This window comes from Vipera ursinii (genome assembly GCF_947247035.1).
Source record: "Vipera ursinii genome assembly, chromosome: 6".
Taxonomy (NCBI): Eukaryota; Metazoa; Chordata; class Lepidosauria; order Squamata; family Viperidae; genus Vipera; species Vipera ursinii.
The window spans coordinates 46,826,917-46,845,917 of NC_139515.1; the positions used below are offsets into that span (position 1 = coordinate 46,826,917).

Genomic DNA, 19,001 nt, shown 5'->3' on the forward strand with positions numbered 1-19,001 from the left:
CGGTGAATGAGACATTCAATCTTATGTGCATTACTGAAGCACATGCATGTATATGTCTTCACAGAGGTGCACCTAGCTGGGTTCCATGTGTAGCACAAGCACAAACCCACAGCTGGGGCAAAGATGTAACTATGTTATCTGAGAAGCTCTGATGTCTTCCATGGGGTGCTCTTCTGCAGATAACAAGTTGTGAGGTCTATTTGTGAAGTTGGGATCAGAGATTGTGGCTAGCAATCTCCCTGCCTGAGCTGCTTGAATCTGTGGCAAGATTGGCAGTTACCAACCTCACCTCCCTGATGCAAAGAAATGTCCCTATTTGAACTGTTTGAACTTGTGGCACAGGTTGGTAACACATGGCCAGGTTGGCATTTATGGTCCTTGAAAACATCAATCTACCTTTCATGCATGTGGAATGGAGAGCAGTTCAAAAATTCATGGCCACTGGAAACTGGAAAATTAATAAACTTGTTTTTAAAAAAAAAAAGAATTCAGGGCCACTATGATGAACATGGACCTGATACAAGTTATTTCTGGCCCAACTCAGTTGAGGTCACACATTAGATCTAGGCAATGATGACACAATCTGGAATTGAGGAATGTTACCATCAGTTATTATAACTGGCAAATTGGATCAGAGTGCACCAAAGACTCCAGAGTTAAAACCTGAGCTACATATATTCTCTTTGACTGGAACTGTGGAAATAGAAAAGTGCTACACATACAGTGATAAAATTTTCTTGAAAGGGTAACAGCTACTTCTCCCTAAACCACAGGCAAATTACACACTTAATTTATACTATATTAAGAAGCAGCATTCTAATCACAATATAGAGCTGTACCTTGGCTTTTTGACTCATGATACAGGTAAAATAAATATTACAGAAAAAAATGTGATAGAAGATATATATATGAGCCCAGTGGTAATGTATGTGTGTAATCAAATACACACACACACACACACACACACACACACACGGTAGTATTTGCAGAAAAGGGAAAAAAGCTCTCCTCCTCCAAGACTTACTCTGCATATCTGTAACTCCATTCTCCCGTAAGTGGATCTGGCTCAAATAGTCTGCAGACCCACACTTCATCTAGTGCCTTCCTTTCCTTGGCAGCTTTCCTTTGTGCTTCTTCCAGAATATATTTTTCTTGAGTTGCTTCTGTTTGGTCTTTATTATTTATAGCTCGAGTCACATGTTGCCAAAGTCTAACCGGTAAGAATAACAGCACCAAAAAGGTCAGATATTGGGGAGAAGAGCTTTGCTTGAAAATTTTCTTTTGTTATATCGTTAGAATAAGGTTCTAATAGTATTATTATAATTATTATACAATTATAACTCCATTAGCATCTTACTTTCCTGGAATTTATTTTTTTTCCAGTTAATACTCATCAATATAATTCTAGGACAGATACACAAAGATATCATCAAAATTATGCATCTAAACAAACACAAAAAGCCCCAAATTAAAAATAACAAATGAAGAATGGTATAAAAACCAATTAAACTTAAAATAAAGGATTCTTTCTCCAAGGAAAAGATAGGCTATGGCTTCCAAACTTATCCTTTCTGTTTTACTCTTCAACCCGATAAACAGAGGCTAGAGGGAATAGAATGGAACAACACCTTAGTTCAAACATATCTACTAGTCATTTTTATGAGGGTGCCCATAAAGTGCTCTCAACTTTCTAAATGTGCCCGGGAAAAGCTTAAAGACTTTTGCATAATCAATTAGAAAAAAAGTTTTAGAATTAACTTACTTTTCTGATTCAAAGTCACCTTGTTCCTCAAACTTCACTGTGTATCTTCTTAATCTGCGCTGCCTGATCTCAGGTGTTGGATTCCAGAATGTTTCTGTAGCATCTGTCTTCTTATCCCTAATAATAACTTCACTGTCCTATAATGTTAACATATTAGATTACTTGAGTAGGCAAAGCATTTTTTCAAAGTCAGGAAAAATAAGACTTCCTTCAGAAAGTCACTTTTCACAATTAAAAGATTTGTAACTAGTTTGGCAAAAATAGTCAGGGACAGCTAAAAGTCATACTTGATATTCTATTTCCTTATTTTAGTTTCAATCATTTGAATTAAAGTAATGCATGTATTCATTCTCAGTAACATTTTGTGCTTTATTTTTTTACAGTGGAATTTTTGCATGTGAATCTCAATACATTTCTTCAAATGTATTGGGCTACAATGAAATATATAAACGACTGCATGTGAAATTACTACACATTTAACATATAGTTTAAGCATTGTAAAATTATATTTCAGTTAACTGTGTTCTATCAAATATAGCAATACTTTGCCAACAGAATGAGATCTGATTAGTAATTGGATGGGAGTATGCTAATGAATATCAGGGCTGTATAAATTTTTGAAAAGCTAATGTAAAAACATTTTTGTCTTATTACAAAGACAACTGCATGAATTCAGACTGGAATTATCACATTCTGGAGTAATAATTCTGGACTAAAGCATTATCTAAATTGAAATATTAAGAAAATCTGTTCCTTAACTGATATAGTGTAAATAACATAACATAATGTAACATAAATAAAAGCCCATCAGTCAGCTACTTCCTAGCAATTAATACTAATAATAATCAGAATGCTTTATCACTTCAGGATGAGTGGAATTAAAAAATTGTTAGTGCTTCACCCATGTTCTTCTTGTTCTGTTTCCATATTAAAATGAGTTTTTTTCAGAATCTTTCATGTTGTTCAGAACATCCTTCTTATCGTATTGCTCATCCTCACATAGTGTATTTCTAGATTTTCCCTCTATTTTCCTGTCTATTTTTCTTTCCAACTGAAATTTGGTTTAGTAAGAATCTAGGTATATCAAAAAATTAGCAATTAATGTCAATAATTATTTGTTTTGCTTTGGTCTTACAATAATAACCATTTTAGCTGGTTTGAAGGATAGAATTATGTATTTCAAGAGAACAGGCCTGCCAATGGCAATTCATGTCAAGTTTCCACTTTCTCCTGGGTACACATTGTAATATTTAATGTAAGCCATGCAGAGTGCTGTAAAGCACTATGAAGCGGTATATAAGTCTAAGTGCTATTGTTATTTATTGTGTGTCCAACATCAAACCATTATACTCAGTTTTATGTTTTTTTATATGATATTATATTAGCCTTATTGCAAGGCAAGGACAAGAAAGCTAGGAAGCATTTTCATTTATTTATCCATATGGCAGATCTACATTAAACGTGCAAATTTGACTTTGGAAGTTTAGTGCTACTCTGATCAGATGCCTGAAAAAACTATAGCAAAATAAAGAAAAGGTTGATGCATATGTCATAATCAATAACAATATATATCAAACAATTCAGATATAAAATACTGTATATATCAAAATACAATGGTTCTTGAGTACTTATCAGTAATTGGTTCCGGGAGGCACAACAGTACTAAAAACAACAAGTATCAAACAAGCCACATCTCTAATGTCTTTGTTTTGGCTGGAAAGGGTAGCAAGTCATAAGGGAGCCAACAACAAGTTCTAGCTTATGAATCAAGTACCAAAAATAAGTACTGGGACAAAATTTTCACGTCAAAATGCATCAATTACCAAATTCAATGAGTTTCAAAGCATCAAATACTAAGATACCATTGTGTACCCAATATTTAAAAAGCAAAACAAAGCCAAACTTATTTTACTTACCCAATGGCCTTCTAGAGTGGCTAGAACTTCTTTTCCCAGTTTAATTTTCCCCATTATTTGATTAACATTTTCATTGTTCCCCAAAAATGGCTATGAAAAAAAGTGAGATTTTTTTTTTTAAAAAAAAGCTATAATAACATTCACGGAACTTAAAATTAATAATTTCCCAATGTTCCTTTTATAAAAAGAACAAGCAAGCCATCTTAAATTACTGGAAGTGCATAAACTACTGCATTAAAATAAAAGTTGAAAGAACATCATTTTATTCAGTTACTCCTCCCCTCACAGGTATTCCACAAGTTTGTGGGATAATGCAGAGGCCACGAAAGGAGAAATTGGTGAAAACATCCTTTCTGGAAATGGTCTGGTAGTTTTCTGCAAATCAGTTCTTTGAATCAGATCAGTGTTATCAGAATGTCCGGGGGTCCTCCAAAGGGAGGTTTTGGACTATCTTCAGTACTGCCACCATTATAAAAAGAAATTATGACAACAAATAATGTATTTCATTTGCCTCATGGAGTTAGTGCACATCATAATGAGCTACCTAGCTTCAGGGTACTATATAAAAAATAACATAATTATATGAACTAGTACTGATATTTTTATTGATTTATTTTATATTACTTTAATCAGCAAAATCTTAGTTATTACTCAATACTTCAAAACTTGATAGTATTCATTTTATATAGTAAGACAAAGCACAAAGAGTTCAAAGAACAAAACTTTTGAACAGTAAGCATCTGTTCATTTTTTTTTAAATTTTAAAACCTCTAGCAGGGGTAGGCAACCTTGGCTCTTTTATCTCGTGGACTTCAACTCCCAGAATTCCTGAGCCAAGGTTGCCTACCCCTGCTCTAGTGCATCTGAAAAGATTCTACTAACCTTTAGCTTGAATTCAAGGACTGCACTGTATCCAGTTTTCTCACATGTGATGCTAACAGTTCCACCAAGCTCCAAAGTCAATGTGCCGTATATAATCCCTATAAGATCAGTTTATTTTGTTGGAAAGTGTTCTTATGTTAAGTATTTCCTTTTTATACAAATAAATGACTATGATATACCAAAGTTCCCAACCATCCATAACTATGGAAGAAGACATAATTAATTGCAAGTAAAATTACTATAGAAAAAGTTTGCCAACATAGCACTAACACATCCCTTGTCTTTGAAAATACCTCAAATGGCAGTAAAATCAGGACATTCTACTAAAGAAATAAGGATGAACTAAGACATTCACAAAGAGTGCCATGCTATGATAATTTCAAATAATGAAATTTTTCCATGTATATTAGTAAAACCTTCAAATAATAGAAGTCATACTTAAAGCAGGAAATTCCTTTTTCGTAATAAACTTAAATATTGACTAAAACTTTTGGGCACCTGGGACCGGTTCCGTGGAGAAAGGTTTTTCCATGGACTGGAGAGTGCGTGGTTTTATGTGCTGCCTGCATCCTGCAAATGGGGCTTCGCTTGTTTGTGCGGACCGGTTGCTGGCATGCCACGGCCCAGTACTGGTCCACGGACCGGAGGTTGGGGACCCCTGGACTAAAAGACTATTCATGGTTGGTTCAAAAAACCATAATTCAAAATTAACACTTCTGCATTAAAAGGTAAGCTAATAGAAAGGTCAAAGTATTTTCTGAGACTTCCGGTTTTGTGTCGCAGTGAGACAGACGCAGGAAGGAGGGGCTCTGCCTGCCGTGCCTGATTTTGCTCTGCTGGGGTCCCTAAAAGGGCCTAAAATTGCCCCAAAGAGGCAATGAAGAAGGATGAGTGCCTCATCATCGATCTGAGGAAAGCCCTCCAAACTGGCAGGAGAAAGACTGGCTACATTCCTGTGGCCAGCCATTAGCTGCTGACAACCGAAAAAGCACTAATTAGTATCGTAAACAGCATGTTTGGAACTGGGTGAGAATATTGATCCTTTCTTTACTATTTTACAACTGAATTTCCTGGGAAAGGCTCCCAAGAAGCTAAAACCTCCGAACGTGAACAGAAGCAACATTTTAATTTCTTTTATGGGGGACAGAAATACATAATACTGAAGTGCAAGTAATATAAAGCTATAGTTTTGATAAATTTGAGAACTGAGATAATTGTTAAGATTTTCTCTTTGAAAAAATAACATTGAGGTGAAATATAAGAAATCAATCCTTTGTCTTAAGAGTGGAAAATGGATTTTGAGTGACATCTAATGGTGGATTTGAGTATAGCACTACAACTAGTTTACTGGCTGCTTGGTGACTCCTAGCTTAATGGAGAACAGCTGGCAATAAAGGAAAATATTTTGGCATATTTATTACCCTGACCTTCTTGGACTATAAACACCTACTGAGCTTGGACTTTTAACCTCAAGAACTATTGGGAGAGAAAGAAAAGTTTGACTTTTGACAATGTCTGGCCAGGAGAGACTTTTGAGCTGCTTTCAGGGTGGCAGAATATTGTGAACACTTTGAACATTGTGGATTACAACCTTGCCTGACAATTCCTGGACACCTGAGATAAAGGATCATTACAAAAAAATACTTTTAGGACTGGTTCCATATTCTGGAACCTATTGGATTATAAAAGTTACACATAAAGACCAGAAAACTAGATGAAACTTTGTTCTACTCTTATTAAGCTCAGTGATACTAGAGCAGGGGTTGGCAACCTGAAACACTGAAAGAGCCACTCGGAACCAGTTCCCTCACAAAAAACTTGGAACCGCAAATAGCATGTGCACCTGCGTGTGCATGCGCAGAACAGGGGGCTTGATGAGTGGAGCCTAAGGCGAGACATGCATCGGCCTGCTTCCACTCTCATTCACTTGCCAGCTTCCGCCTCCCCCGCAGAACCAAATTCCCATGCCGGCCCCCATGGCAGCCGCAGGCCCCAAGTGCCAGGCAATCATTCTGGCGGCTGCAGCTCCTGGACAACAACACTAGGCTGCCCCAACAGCCGCCACCACCTTCCTGTTGCTACTGCTCAGCAGGCAGGTGGTGCTGCCTGGACACATCACTGCTCCTGCCTTTATACCACCAAAGATGGCAAGCCCTCACTTTCCTTAATCATCCCTTCTCCTTCTAACTTTTCCAATGAACCGCTCCCCACACCCTAAAAACAAGCTCCATGCCTAGTTTCTGGCGCTTCATTTCCAAACAACCCCACCCCTCACTTTGCCCTACGGATACCTCCCATGCTAGGAAGGCGAAGCCCGCCAACTCCAGGGCTGGCCTTTCCAGGGAAAGATGTGCACGGTCAAATCATTGGGCCAGACATTCCTCCCCACCCCTTCAGGTGGGCATAAGCGGGGAGGAGAGGGCTGATTCAACCTGGGACTTGACAGGAGACCGGACTTGTCACTCTGCCTTCTGGGCCTGGAGGGCGAGGATGCTGAGGAGAGGCTTCAGCCTGCGAAGCTCAGCCAAGGAAAGGCATGGACGCAAGAAGAGCCCTTTGTCCTGGACCACACGCCGCACTTGTCGAGCCCAGCTGGCATCAGCTTACCTGTCTCTTGCGCCTGGGCTCCCGGCTCCGCCAGTCCCGTGCAAACTCCTGGGTCAAGTGGGAACTGCATGGCGCAACCAGCAACTTTCCCTGCCCTCCCTCCCAGCTTGCCTAGCCCAGCCTCCACTGCAGGAGAAGCCAATGGCAGGCACGACCTCCTAGAGGCAGCCCGGCTCCGCGCACCACGCCCTCGATGGCAGTGGGCGGGCGCTTCTTGCCTCCCTGTCCAGTTTACTTTGTGAGGCAGTGGCAGGTGGGACTGGTAGTGCCATGCTTGCACACTATTATGTCCAACTGCCAAGGGATTGCGGAATATGGGAACCCCCCAGCGGGGAGCCACCGCGCTTGCCGTCTTTGGCGGCTGTGGCAGCAGGAGCACTGGTGTGTTTAATAGATCATCCTTCCATGCATCTGCGTCTCTCCTGGCTGGATCTCTTAATAACAGTAAGGGGGTGAGGAGGCTGTAACGAGAGGGGCAAGCAGCCTTTCCCCCTTTCTTTCTGCCTGACAGGTTCACCTCAGATGGAGGGATGGGAAGCAGAAGCCCGAATACTCTTCAATGAACGATTGAAAGTGCCTACCCCCTCCCCGCCCTGACGTCGCTGGTGGCGGGAACAGCCAGTTTCTATAGTGGCAGCACTGATCCTGGCTGCTCTCTTGCCAATAGTAACAAAACCAAGGAGCCCCGCCACTCTGCCCGACATTCACCGTGGCTGCTGTGGCAGAGCCGGGCGGGTAAGCAAGCCAGAAGGAACGTGCCATCTCTGGCAGAAACCCCCGCCAAGCAAGGTAGGGCATGAGGGGCACCGGGCTGCATCTTCGCCCATGTCCCGCTTGCTCGCCTCTCCAGCTATGCTGCCGGGTTGCAGGGAGAGAAACGGGGCTTGGAGAAGGAGGAGGCTTTCCTCCTGAACTCAGTGGGCTCTGGCAGCCTCCGGGCTGCTGAGCGTGGGTTGGGGAGGGAGGAAGGACATGACAGGCAGGTCTCCGGGTCAGCGGACCTGTGGCACAATTCAACTGAGCAAAGTGGTGTGAAGTGAAGCAAAAGAAGATAAAGAAGCCACAGCCTCAGAAGTGAAGAAAGTTTGGCTGCTCCTGTTCCGGCAGTCCAAGGAAGAAAAGAGGTTTGTGGGCAGTCCCACAAACAGCTTGTGGGCAGTCCAACAAACCAAAGTACTTCAACCAATCAATTCAAACTTCACAAGTTTTTTTTTTGTGAGAAATTTGAATTGATTGAACTTTTTTAGTCCCACTTTTTTTTTTAGACTGCACATGGTGGTGGAGGACTGGGAGCCACAGGAGATAGCTGAAAGAGCCGCATGTTGTTCTGGAGCTGCGGGGTGCCGACCCGTGTACTAGAGGATCTCCAGAAATGATGCCTCAAGAAAATAATAAACACCTTTCAGAAAGAAATATACGCTACACTACAACTAATTCACCAAACAATTGTTGCATACAAAGAGGACACAAAAAGAAACCATAATGAGACTAAAAATAATTTAGATAATACAAATGAGCAAATCTCCAAATTAAATCTACAACTAGAAAATTTCCAGACAATGACTACAAAGTATGAACAAATAAACGAGAAATCAGAATGTTGAAGCAGAGGAAATGGACCTAGAGTTGGAAGAGATAAAAGAAGGGAAATATAAACTACCATATACATATAAAATAATGCAAGACTTAACCATAACAAGAAAATGGAAAAGATGCTTTATACCTTAGGTCTGCAAAATATACCTGAAGATAAGGAACAAGATTTTTAAAAATGGAATATAGAGCTGTCAGGGGAAGTGTCACAACTTGGGAGACAAAAAATGAAAACAGTAATTGAGGGAGAAGGAAAGTGGGATTTGCTTAAGAAATATAAATAGGTGGAATTCCCCCCCCCCAATACCATACCTAAATTGTCTTCCTCATGCCAAGCAACTTTTACAAAAATATAAAGAAAATTCCTGGGCAATTTAATTGCCTTGGCTTGGAAAGCTACTTGGCAAAGATAAAAAGTGAGAGTTAGATTTAAAAAACAGAGGTTTTGACCTATTAGAGGGGGCATTACATGTTTAAATATGATTAAAAGTATAGGTATGATTTAGAATTAAAATAGCATCCTTTTTATTTATTTTTCTGATATGGAAAATATGGCTGGTATGAATAATTTTTTTAGCTATATAAATGTAATTAATATTGAGAAAATCATAACTGGCAAAGATATTTCGAATATTGATGGGAAATCAAACCTTAACAAGAGCTTGAAAACCAGGATATTGATTTATGAATTGATACTAGTTATTTGTATAATATTAAAATATGTTGATGTTTATATATAAATTTGTATACATTAATAGTAGCAAGAATTGTAACTGTGTAATGAGGGGAAAATGGAAAAAAATATGGGTAAGGAGGATCAGGTAAAAAATACTGGATTGTGCAGTACTGAACAGATTTATATTGAAGAAGTTAGTGTTAAAAATGTGAACCCAGACAATACATTGTTCACTAAGCATTAAAGACTGTAATTTTTAAAAATCAATAAAACATTAAAAAAAGAAAAGAAAGGTAAAATTATTTTCCAAATCACATAGTTTAAACAATCACTTAACTCTAATCTGTCTGAGGGGAATAACTTTTACTGGGATAAAATGCAAAAACAATTCAGTCAACTTTTTGGATGTCATTGAGAAGAGAGGTTATGGGAAATAAATTTAGCTTTTAGAACTGTATGAAGTACATGTAGAAATAAAAGATGTGTTCATCTGCCATTCAAAAATATTTTCTAAGCCACACAAATTGTATTTATTATTTAGTAAATTCTAACATATGTGACTCTCTGGAAGCTTTCTGACACAGCAGTGGAACCACAGCAATGTTCCCAATTCTTAAAAATGCTATATGGTCTAGAATAGGCATGTCAAACTGCTGGCCCGCAGGCTGGATGCATCATACTGAAACAGTGCCCACCCCATTGTCGGCAATGGGGAAAAAGTCACGATATGTCGCACGACGTCACGTAATATCGAGAGTTTGACATGCTTGGTCTAGAAGAATGCCTTGGTGAATGGTATAACAAAGACCATCTGACTTAGGTAGTCTCAACTCTGTAGCTTCCCTAAAGCTGGTTTGAAATGGCTTTAGCTAATAGCTATATTATAGGGCTACATGGAGCTGAAAAGCCATAATCCTCTTGATTATTTTGTCCAACTATGGTAGGATAGAATCTGTTTTAACAGACTGTGCAAAAACTTTTGCAGCTTTTTGTCAGAATGATGAAAGCAGTGTTGTGGTATTGCAGTGCAAACTCCACTTCTTTTGGGCATGCATGGAACATTGTGACACATATAGAAAATAGCTTGAACTTATGTCATGATGGTGAACATGATGTTCATCATCTTCTTTTCCCTCTCTGTGGATGGTCCTGGGCCTCCAATTGTGTAAGGCTCAAGGAAGGACTCCTTTAGTAGGAATCTTAAAAATCCCTCTTTAAAGATAAATAAATGTTGCCTCTGTGAAAAAGGCATTAATAATATTTACCAAGGTAGTTCCCTTAATCTCCTTCAGGGGTCAAAAGGACAGCTGGTAAATCATATTCACCCAAGCATTCTATCCACATCCTCAGGAGTTATCAACTCAAACCAATCATTTCTAATCCCATATGAGGACACTCAACTTCTATCTGACTCTACAGTTATCCAAGTCACCTCAAACCCTACAGATTTTACCAGCAAAGAACTAACTGAAAGCACCACAGAGGTTTAATATTTTTCTTCTAATTCTGACTGAGGGACAGCTATAATAACTCAGCTAATTGAGTAACTGCAAATGCAGTCAGTGAGAAAACAATTGCTTTTTCTGTGTATGTACTGACTCAGTGTGGCTCTATTCTTTAACTTATCAGCATGAAGACAAGTCTTCTGCAAGGGCACTCTAGCAATTTTTCTGCCTCTATAGCCCATACAGCAGAGGGTCGTGACAATCATCTGTAGAATCAACACCCCTAAAAAACTCTTCAGAAATCCATAATATTTAGTGATTTTTAGCTTACAAATCACTGCCTAAATGAACAACAAATAAATTCTTCTTTTGAATGAACTGGTCCTCTACTTCTAGGGGCTAAGGGGTGATTATAAACCTGACTTTAACTAAATAGACATCAGTCCATATAATGCAATTGGAATTCTCCCATTAAACACTATTCTGCCCAGAGCAAAAGACCAAATAAAATATGTGACCAACAACATACGCTGACTCTGAAATCAATTTGGATAGCCCAGATTTGCCATGGTCAGAAATTCTGCAAGACACCGAAGTACTCATTAGACAAGCAGAATCCATCCATTACTCAAGATTATATACCCACAATACAGGCCAGATCTGTATTCAGAATTCAGGCAAATGCAATGTAGTCATCTCTCTCACTCTAGTCTATTCCACAACTGAATATAGAGTTGGGAAAAGCTGAGCCCATTTTGAGCCTAGAGTCTAATCCAACTAGGTCTATTATACAATCCAGCATGATTGCGATGTATGATTTCAACTTTACTATTTGCTGATCTGGCACTGAAAACAAAAGTGATTGCTTCTGCTTGCTATACTAAATCACTTGTGCAAGAACACTTTGTCTTTTTTAAGTCATTGATGTTTAGCAAGTAGGAAATTGGTTCCAAGTATGTCAGATGCCTGATTGGTAAGCAAATTGGTATTTAAAAACACTTAATAAAATTAAATACCTTTACAGTGTGCGTATGGCATGGTCATTACATAGTCCTCTCCTCTGTTTAGAAACATCAGTCGGCCTTCACCATCCAGAATGGCAGATAATGAATTTCCTGAAATACAAAAATGAAAGACTCAAAAAATTACATCCTAGAAAAGGAAGACTTGCCAGACTAAAGAATTGTCATCTCACAAATTATGTAATCATAGACTAAGATTAAGTAAAAAGAAATGCCACTTATTTTAGTAGTGAAAAAAATCAACTGCATTCATCAAAAATCCTTCACAAAGAACTTATTTTTGTATTTTCTGAACATAATGAAAGCTTTTAAGCACTTACCATAAAACTTGGATTTGGCCAAAATATTAGCACTAAGGCAAAATCCATCTTTTCGATTGCTTACATAGAAGGCAGATATTGGGGGATGATGAGACACCTGTTAAAAGCAATAGTGGAAGTGACCTGCTGTGAATATCAGTAGAAATAAGCAAAAGATGTAAATTCTATTGTAATTCAACAAATACTCATTTAGATCAACGGAACACATGTCTCCAAAATATTGACGAAAGCTACTTTGTTTAAAACATTTTCCTTGACTGCAGGTAGGTTAGTTGGGATTCTCACATACCTAATTGTGCTCTCTATTTCAGGCATACTTAACTGTTTGCTATGGTCTTCAATTAAAACACCAACTAATATCTGTATTTATTCATGCACTTCAGTAAACAAGTCCTTTTTCTGTTTAAACTGAATGTTCAACATAGTTTACAATTTAGAACAAAACAAAGCACAAACACAGAAGTAAATACAAATCCTTAAAACTGTGCTGGCTAAACAGAAATATTTACAGATTTTCTGAAGGCAAACTGATGTCTAAAAGCAGTTTTCAAATGAGTTCTTGTATCACAGCACATGAAGGCAGAATCTGTCTTAAATATGCTGAGTAAGTATTGACTGTGCACATAAGTCCTGATATATACCTAAGATGATAATAGTTTCCTACTCTTCCCCTGTGAGCTTGTTATTTTGGGGTATCTTTGCTTTTGTACACAATATTTATACTATTCCCATGCTGGCTCTCCGTTTGATTGGTTCCTTTTGCTTATGATCCTATACAAATCTGATCCTGCATTTGGAAAAAGGTGCAACCATGCCTCTCTTGATTTTTACCACCCAGATTTGCTCCCCTCATGTAATATCCAGAAACCTGATGTCTTGTTCAAGAAGATCTTGGATAATTTTTCTATTATTTTAGTTTTGACTCTTCATAATTGTTGCTTTCTAATATTCATCATGACCTTACTGGGTTTTTTTGTTTGTTTTTAGGAAACCTTTGATAGCATTGTCATTATTTCTTACAATGTTCTGAGACAGTGTTTTGTAGATATCCTTTGTTATTGGCGTTGACACCATCTCTGGCCTTGAGATTATATTATATCTTATCTGTACTAAGCCTTGCTCTCATTCTTCCTATCTGTAGTTTGAGGTGCTTTTCTCAGTCTTTCATGTACACACCAAAATAGCGACATAGAAATCCACACAGGGCATCTCCAGTCACTTGTCCTAATGCCAGCTAAATGCAAAATCCCATCAGAAAGACCCATAAAATATTTCGTCAAAACCAAAGAGTATGCTCGGGTTTGTGTAAATATGAATATGAACTGAATATATTGTTCAACTAATTTGAAATGATACATGCAATATTATGTTTCAGTGATCCTCGTGTCTCGTCATAACTTGCACTTGCCAAGTTATCGAGAGGCTAATTTGGATGTGGGCAGAATGCATTAAAAATAACAGGATCAACTTTTGAGCTATCTTTGCATGTTACAGATGTTTTCAAATGGCAGTTAGCAGATGATATGGGAAAAACCCTAAGTGCATTCAGAGAGTGTTAAATCTATTCCAGTCGCCATCCATGCATTTACACTTATGCCAGATAACATTACAAAATCTTTTCTAGATTAGATGAGATGGCTGCTCATTTTCAACTATATAAACATCATCAGCACACCAAAATCTGCTCATCTGCATTATCATTTGTGGCTATGTGATTATAGTAAAACAACCTGTTGAGACAAAGACAGGAGGGGATGTGAGGTCACACTAGTGACTGCTGAAATAATCACAGTGATTGGCAGGCAACTTTCTGTTATCCTGTGGTCTTGGTGTAAAACATCGATAGCAGAATAATGAGCTTATGTGGAAAGCTAATCCCATGATAAAGCAGTACTATTCTTTAAAATAAGTATCTTCTCTTCAATACATATCCAGCTAGTAATGTTATATACAAGAATATTCTGAACAGACACAAGTAAAATCAGCTTTTAATATAAAAATAACTGAGAGGCGACAGGATGACCACAATGCTATTCAAATTACTGAAATGATTGTGTTCCAGATGCAAAAAGAACTAGTTTATGCATAACATCCAAATCATGAAACATAGGTTCCAAAATAAGACCCCACTGGAGCTGCTATAAAGCCTGAAGCTGGCAAGATGGGAATTAAAAGACTAGAGAGATCAATTAACAAAGGTATTTATCAGCTACTTAAAGTTACCAAGTAAACTGCCAAGTAACATTTTATTCGGAAAGACAGGCAGATGAAGCAGAGTTCAAACTTTGGAGAGTATGTGTATAAAGTCAGAATTCTTTGCTCTGTACGTTTAAGGTATCATTCTTGTCAAGGAAGAGATAGACTCAATCAGTCAATCAAACTGTATCTGACAATCTTCTGCTAAGCCAAGCCAAGGTCTTTACAAGAGATTCAGTGTTTGGAGGGCTATGATTTATTGCCAAGACCGACAGGTGGGAGAAAAAATGATAGAATTACATCCTGGGATTTGTGAAATAGAGATATACCCTCCATCCAGGTGGAAAACTATTTTGTCTTTCCAACAGATCATCTCTGTGTACCAAGTTCACTAACATCTCTGGGCTTTGGTGATTACCCCCAGAAAAACCATCTTTATGGTCAGAAAATGCAGAGAGAAAAATAGCCATCTGTTCAAAAGGTTTTGTTGAGAGTTGGATAAGTACCACTAAGAGATTCCAGGACAACTTGAGTGAAGAGATCAACACTTATAGAAAGGAAGAATCCAGTTAAGCTGCATAAAGAATACAAATACCTACAAAGAGATAGGGGGGATTCCTTTTGGCCTTATGGGAATATCAGTAACTTTTGAGAAAGTATTATTTCTGGAACAAGAGGGAGGCAGTGATCTCAACAATGAGACAAATCAGCCTGGGATGAGACAACAGAAGGCTCCGGTATACTTTGGGGTGGAGAACCTGGCCACAAAGAAGAGATATCTTAAATCTGAAAGATAGTTGAGGCAGTTGTCAGGAATCCACACTGACTTAAAGGGCAAAATAAAAATAAAAATTCTTGTATACACAAGCAGATAGAAGTCAACTGAAATCAATGTTCCTCATAAGAACTAGTTTGTCCTCCAGATGCCGGGGCAGTTGTCCCCTTAGCACTATATATGGTATACACTTACGCTATACTCATTATATACATATATGCAATATATATACTCAGGTATAAGAGGATGATGTGTGTGTGTGTGTGTGTGTGTGTGTGTGTGTGTGTGTGTGCGCGCACGCACGCATAAATATATACATCTTACATCTTGCCACTATGTCTATATGTGTTACACTGTCTTGAGACCTCTCTGCATAGCTGGCATTGTGTACAGGAACCTCTATAGAAAATATGGGTTAGATCGTCCTAAGTCCAAATTGGAGATCCAACAAAAGACTGTGAAGAATAAGAAAGCTAAAATCCTATGGGACTTCCAGACCAGACTAGCAGGCAGGTACTGTATCAGGAAGGAGTATGAGAAACTGGAGAAGTATCAAGGCCTGAAGGAGGAACTGGAGAGCATGTGGAAAGTAAAAGGCAAAGTGGTCCCAGTGATGGTAAAGCATTGGGTACTGTCACTCCTAAGTTAAGTTGGAATGACTCCAACAGATCCCAGAATCACATCAGAACTCTCTGTCCAGAAAAATGCAGTGCTAGGACAGCTAAAATCCTGAGCAGAACCCTCAAATTACCAAGCCCCTGGTAGAGGACCTGAGACACAGACCACCCATAAGGGTGGGAATGGATTTTTTTAAAAAAATCTGGTATGTATACTTATGGTACACTCATTATAGACATATTTGAAGTTACAATGGCACTGGAAAAAATGACTTACAACTGATCCTCGTACTTACAACCTTTGTAACATCCCCATGGTCACATGATCAAAATTCAAGCACTTGGCAACCAGCATGTATTTACAACAGATGCACCATCCTAGGGTCATGCCATTATCATTTGCAATCTAGCTGGCTTTTGACAAGTAAAGTCAACAGGGAAACCAGATTTCCTTAATGATTGATTGCATGATTTACTTAACAACTGCAGTAATTCACTTAACTGCCATGGAAAAAAGGTCATAAAATTGCACATGACTCACTTAACAACTGCCTTGCTTAGCAATGGAAATTCTGGTCCTAATTGTGCTTGTAAGTTGAGGATCACCTGTAACTGGAATTAAAGTGAATTCCTTGCCTTTTTCATAATTCCAGTAACATGAAAATGCAGTATACCTAATGATTACTCCATTGTAATTAATAATTTTAGAATAAGGAAGGTATGGTATTGTTTCTGAGTTAATGTAATCAAATGTAGATGTTGAAAAATGCTGCTATAGTTTTTCACACATATTTCACAGATATTTATTTCACATATTTATTATTATTATTTTTTTATTTTCACATTACCTGTTCAGCAATATAAAAAGTCTTGCTATTTGTTTTTGGATGAATCCACAAACAACGAAAAGTCTCACCAAGTATAGGATTGTAAGGTTTTTTAAGTCCCTGAAAGATACACAATATTTGTAAATACATAACAAATACATTCCAATTCCAAAAATGTTTAATAACAACAAGAAGTTTTAATAAGCAAAAACATTCTCAAGACTGTAACGAAATGCTTACAATTACTGTATTTACTTAATGGGAAACTGCCTCCCACCCATTAATTTTAAACGGAATGGGAGCATTTTACTCTGCAAATATGAATAGAAGAAAAGCTGCTGAAAACTAAGGACTAGATAAAAAATGCCAAAGGATTACTTTTGGTTTTTTGTAGAATCCTGACAAGTACCACTTCACAACTTTTTTCATTCGATTGTAAGCATTCTCTTCAAGGGCAGCTCTAGAAAAAGATTATACAGACTTATAATCAAAGTAAATTTTATCCATATCAATGTAACAAACCATATAAGAGTTTCATATTCAAACACAGTGATAAGAAATGTATACACCATATAACATAAAATAATAAGAGTTGGAAGGGACCTTGGAGGTCTTGTAGTCCAACTCTCTGCTCAAACAGGAGACTCAGATAAATGGTTGTCCAGTCTCTTTTTCAAAGCCTTCAGTGATGGAGCACCCACAACTTCTGAAGGCAAGCTGTTCCACTGGTTGATTGCTCTCACCATTAGGAAATTTCTCCTTAGTTCTAGGTTGCTTCTCTCCTTGGTTAGTTTCCATTCATTGTTTCTCGACTTGTCTTTTAATGCTTTGCAAGTTTGACCCCCTTGTGTTTGTAGGAGACTGAGATATTGGAACACTGCTATCATGTCTCCCCTAGTCCTTATCTTGGTTAGACTAGACATACCCAATTCCTGTAACCATTCTTCATGTTTTAGCCTCCAGCCCCCTAATCATTCTTATTTAACCCTAATCATCAACATTTAAAGTGACCAATTTAGACAACAGATTTTCTGAGGCTTCATTGGCAACTGTGGCTGGCATTTTCAGAGGCAAGGTGACCTGCTATGCAGACCACAAGCAACTGAGTGGTCTCGTGTCCCCTGTCCTAGACCTTGGTTGCCAAACCACCAAACCCAGATGTAAACTCAACCAGTTTACATCTGCAAAATATCCCAAGATCGGGAAAAGTGACATCATTTAATAATTGTAAAGGCTAGGAAGACTGCTCTACTGTTTCTCCCCTTGTGGATATGAACCAACAGCAATTATGAAATCTATGGAAGTAGAAAATTATTTGAGAAATGAAGGAAATAGTATTCTTAATTCCTCTAAAAAAAAGTTAACTGTTGGGAGAGATGTTTCAAGAATCACTGCAATCTATCAAAGACTGCTTAAAGTATGGTTACACGTTTGGGAATCCAAACAGTGCGAAAAGCCAGAATAAAAAACCTTAACTAGTAAAATATATAAATCAGATAGATACTGACTACTTTAGAGAAAACATTTGAATAAGGGTACATTTTTTGTACATAAATTATTCTTTTATCTTGATTTTCACAATTCAAATCTGCACTATATATTTATTTTACTTAAGCTTTATTAAATTTGTTTGCCAATGTCAGACCTTCAGGGTAGATCTGGGAAACAGATTCCACTGACAGATTAGAACTATACTTCTTTGAAACGGGCTATAATAATAGAGATGTGCAAGCTCAATTATGCTTTATCTCCCTTTCACTTCATTTCAGTTAATCGGGGATGAGCCTACCTCAGTCCCTTTCAGATACTTGTTTCCCAAGACTTAAAGAATGAATGTTTCAGTCCTCCTTGATTCAGAGTTTTATTTCTGCAATCATACTCTTTGTTTTATTTTGCAATTTGAGATAGTTTAAAAATAGAATCTCAAGGAAATGACATGATGAGTTGATTGAACTACATCAGAATCCATTTTATAAAAAGTGTGAAGGTTGTGTTCCCATAAAGAAGCTCAAAGATAAGTAAGTAGTTCCTAAATCAGAACCTTATAAGAACATTTGATAATGAATGCCTTAAGAAGCAACTATTTGCTCGTCACGTTTTTCGGATTCAGGAACTAATGTGTCCACTGGGCAGGAACCCCTACATCCATGCTAAAATGTGTCTAAAAACAAATGGTGTGCTGTACTACAAACATACAGTAAAATAAAAGGAAAAAGTAACTGATAAAATAAAACTGGGTAAGAGAACATCAACTAATTTAAAAGTTATGCAACACTATATTAAAGAATTCTAAACTGCTAACATAGAAGCAAATAAATTGCATTTCATCCTGAAACACGAATGGCACATGTATTTTCCTCTAT

General features: G+C 37.9%; 1 protein-coding gene across 7 annotated transcripts in view; it reads right to left on the reverse strand.

The window, feature by feature from the left end:
* Window positions 1-19,001, reverse strand: part of OSBPL8 (oxysterol binding protein like 8) — an 80,411-nt gene that overhangs the window by 14,851 nt on the left and 46,559 nt on the right. For all 7 annotated transcript variants that reach the window (XM_083365130.1, XM_083365128.1, XM_083365132.1 and 4 more), the window contains 8 exons: window positions 17,017-17,098; window positions 16,660-16,758; window positions 12,224-12,320; window positions 11,898-11,996; window positions 4,561-4,658; window positions 3,679-3,768; window positions 1,763-1,899; window positions 1,025-1,210 (listed from right to left, as the gene is read on the reverse strand). In XM_083365130.1, the coding sequence (XP_083221256.1) occupies window positions 1,025-1,210; window positions 1,763-1,899; window positions 3,679-3,768; window positions 4,561-4,658; window positions 11,898-11,996; window positions 12,224-12,320; window positions 16,660-16,758; window positions 17,017-17,098 (888 nt within the window). The remainder of the gene's footprint in view (window positions 1-1,024; window positions 1,211-1,762; window positions 1,900-3,678; window positions 3,769-4,560; window positions 4,659-11,897; window positions 11,997-12,223; window positions 12,321-16,659; window positions 16,759-17,016; window positions 17,099-19,001) is intronic.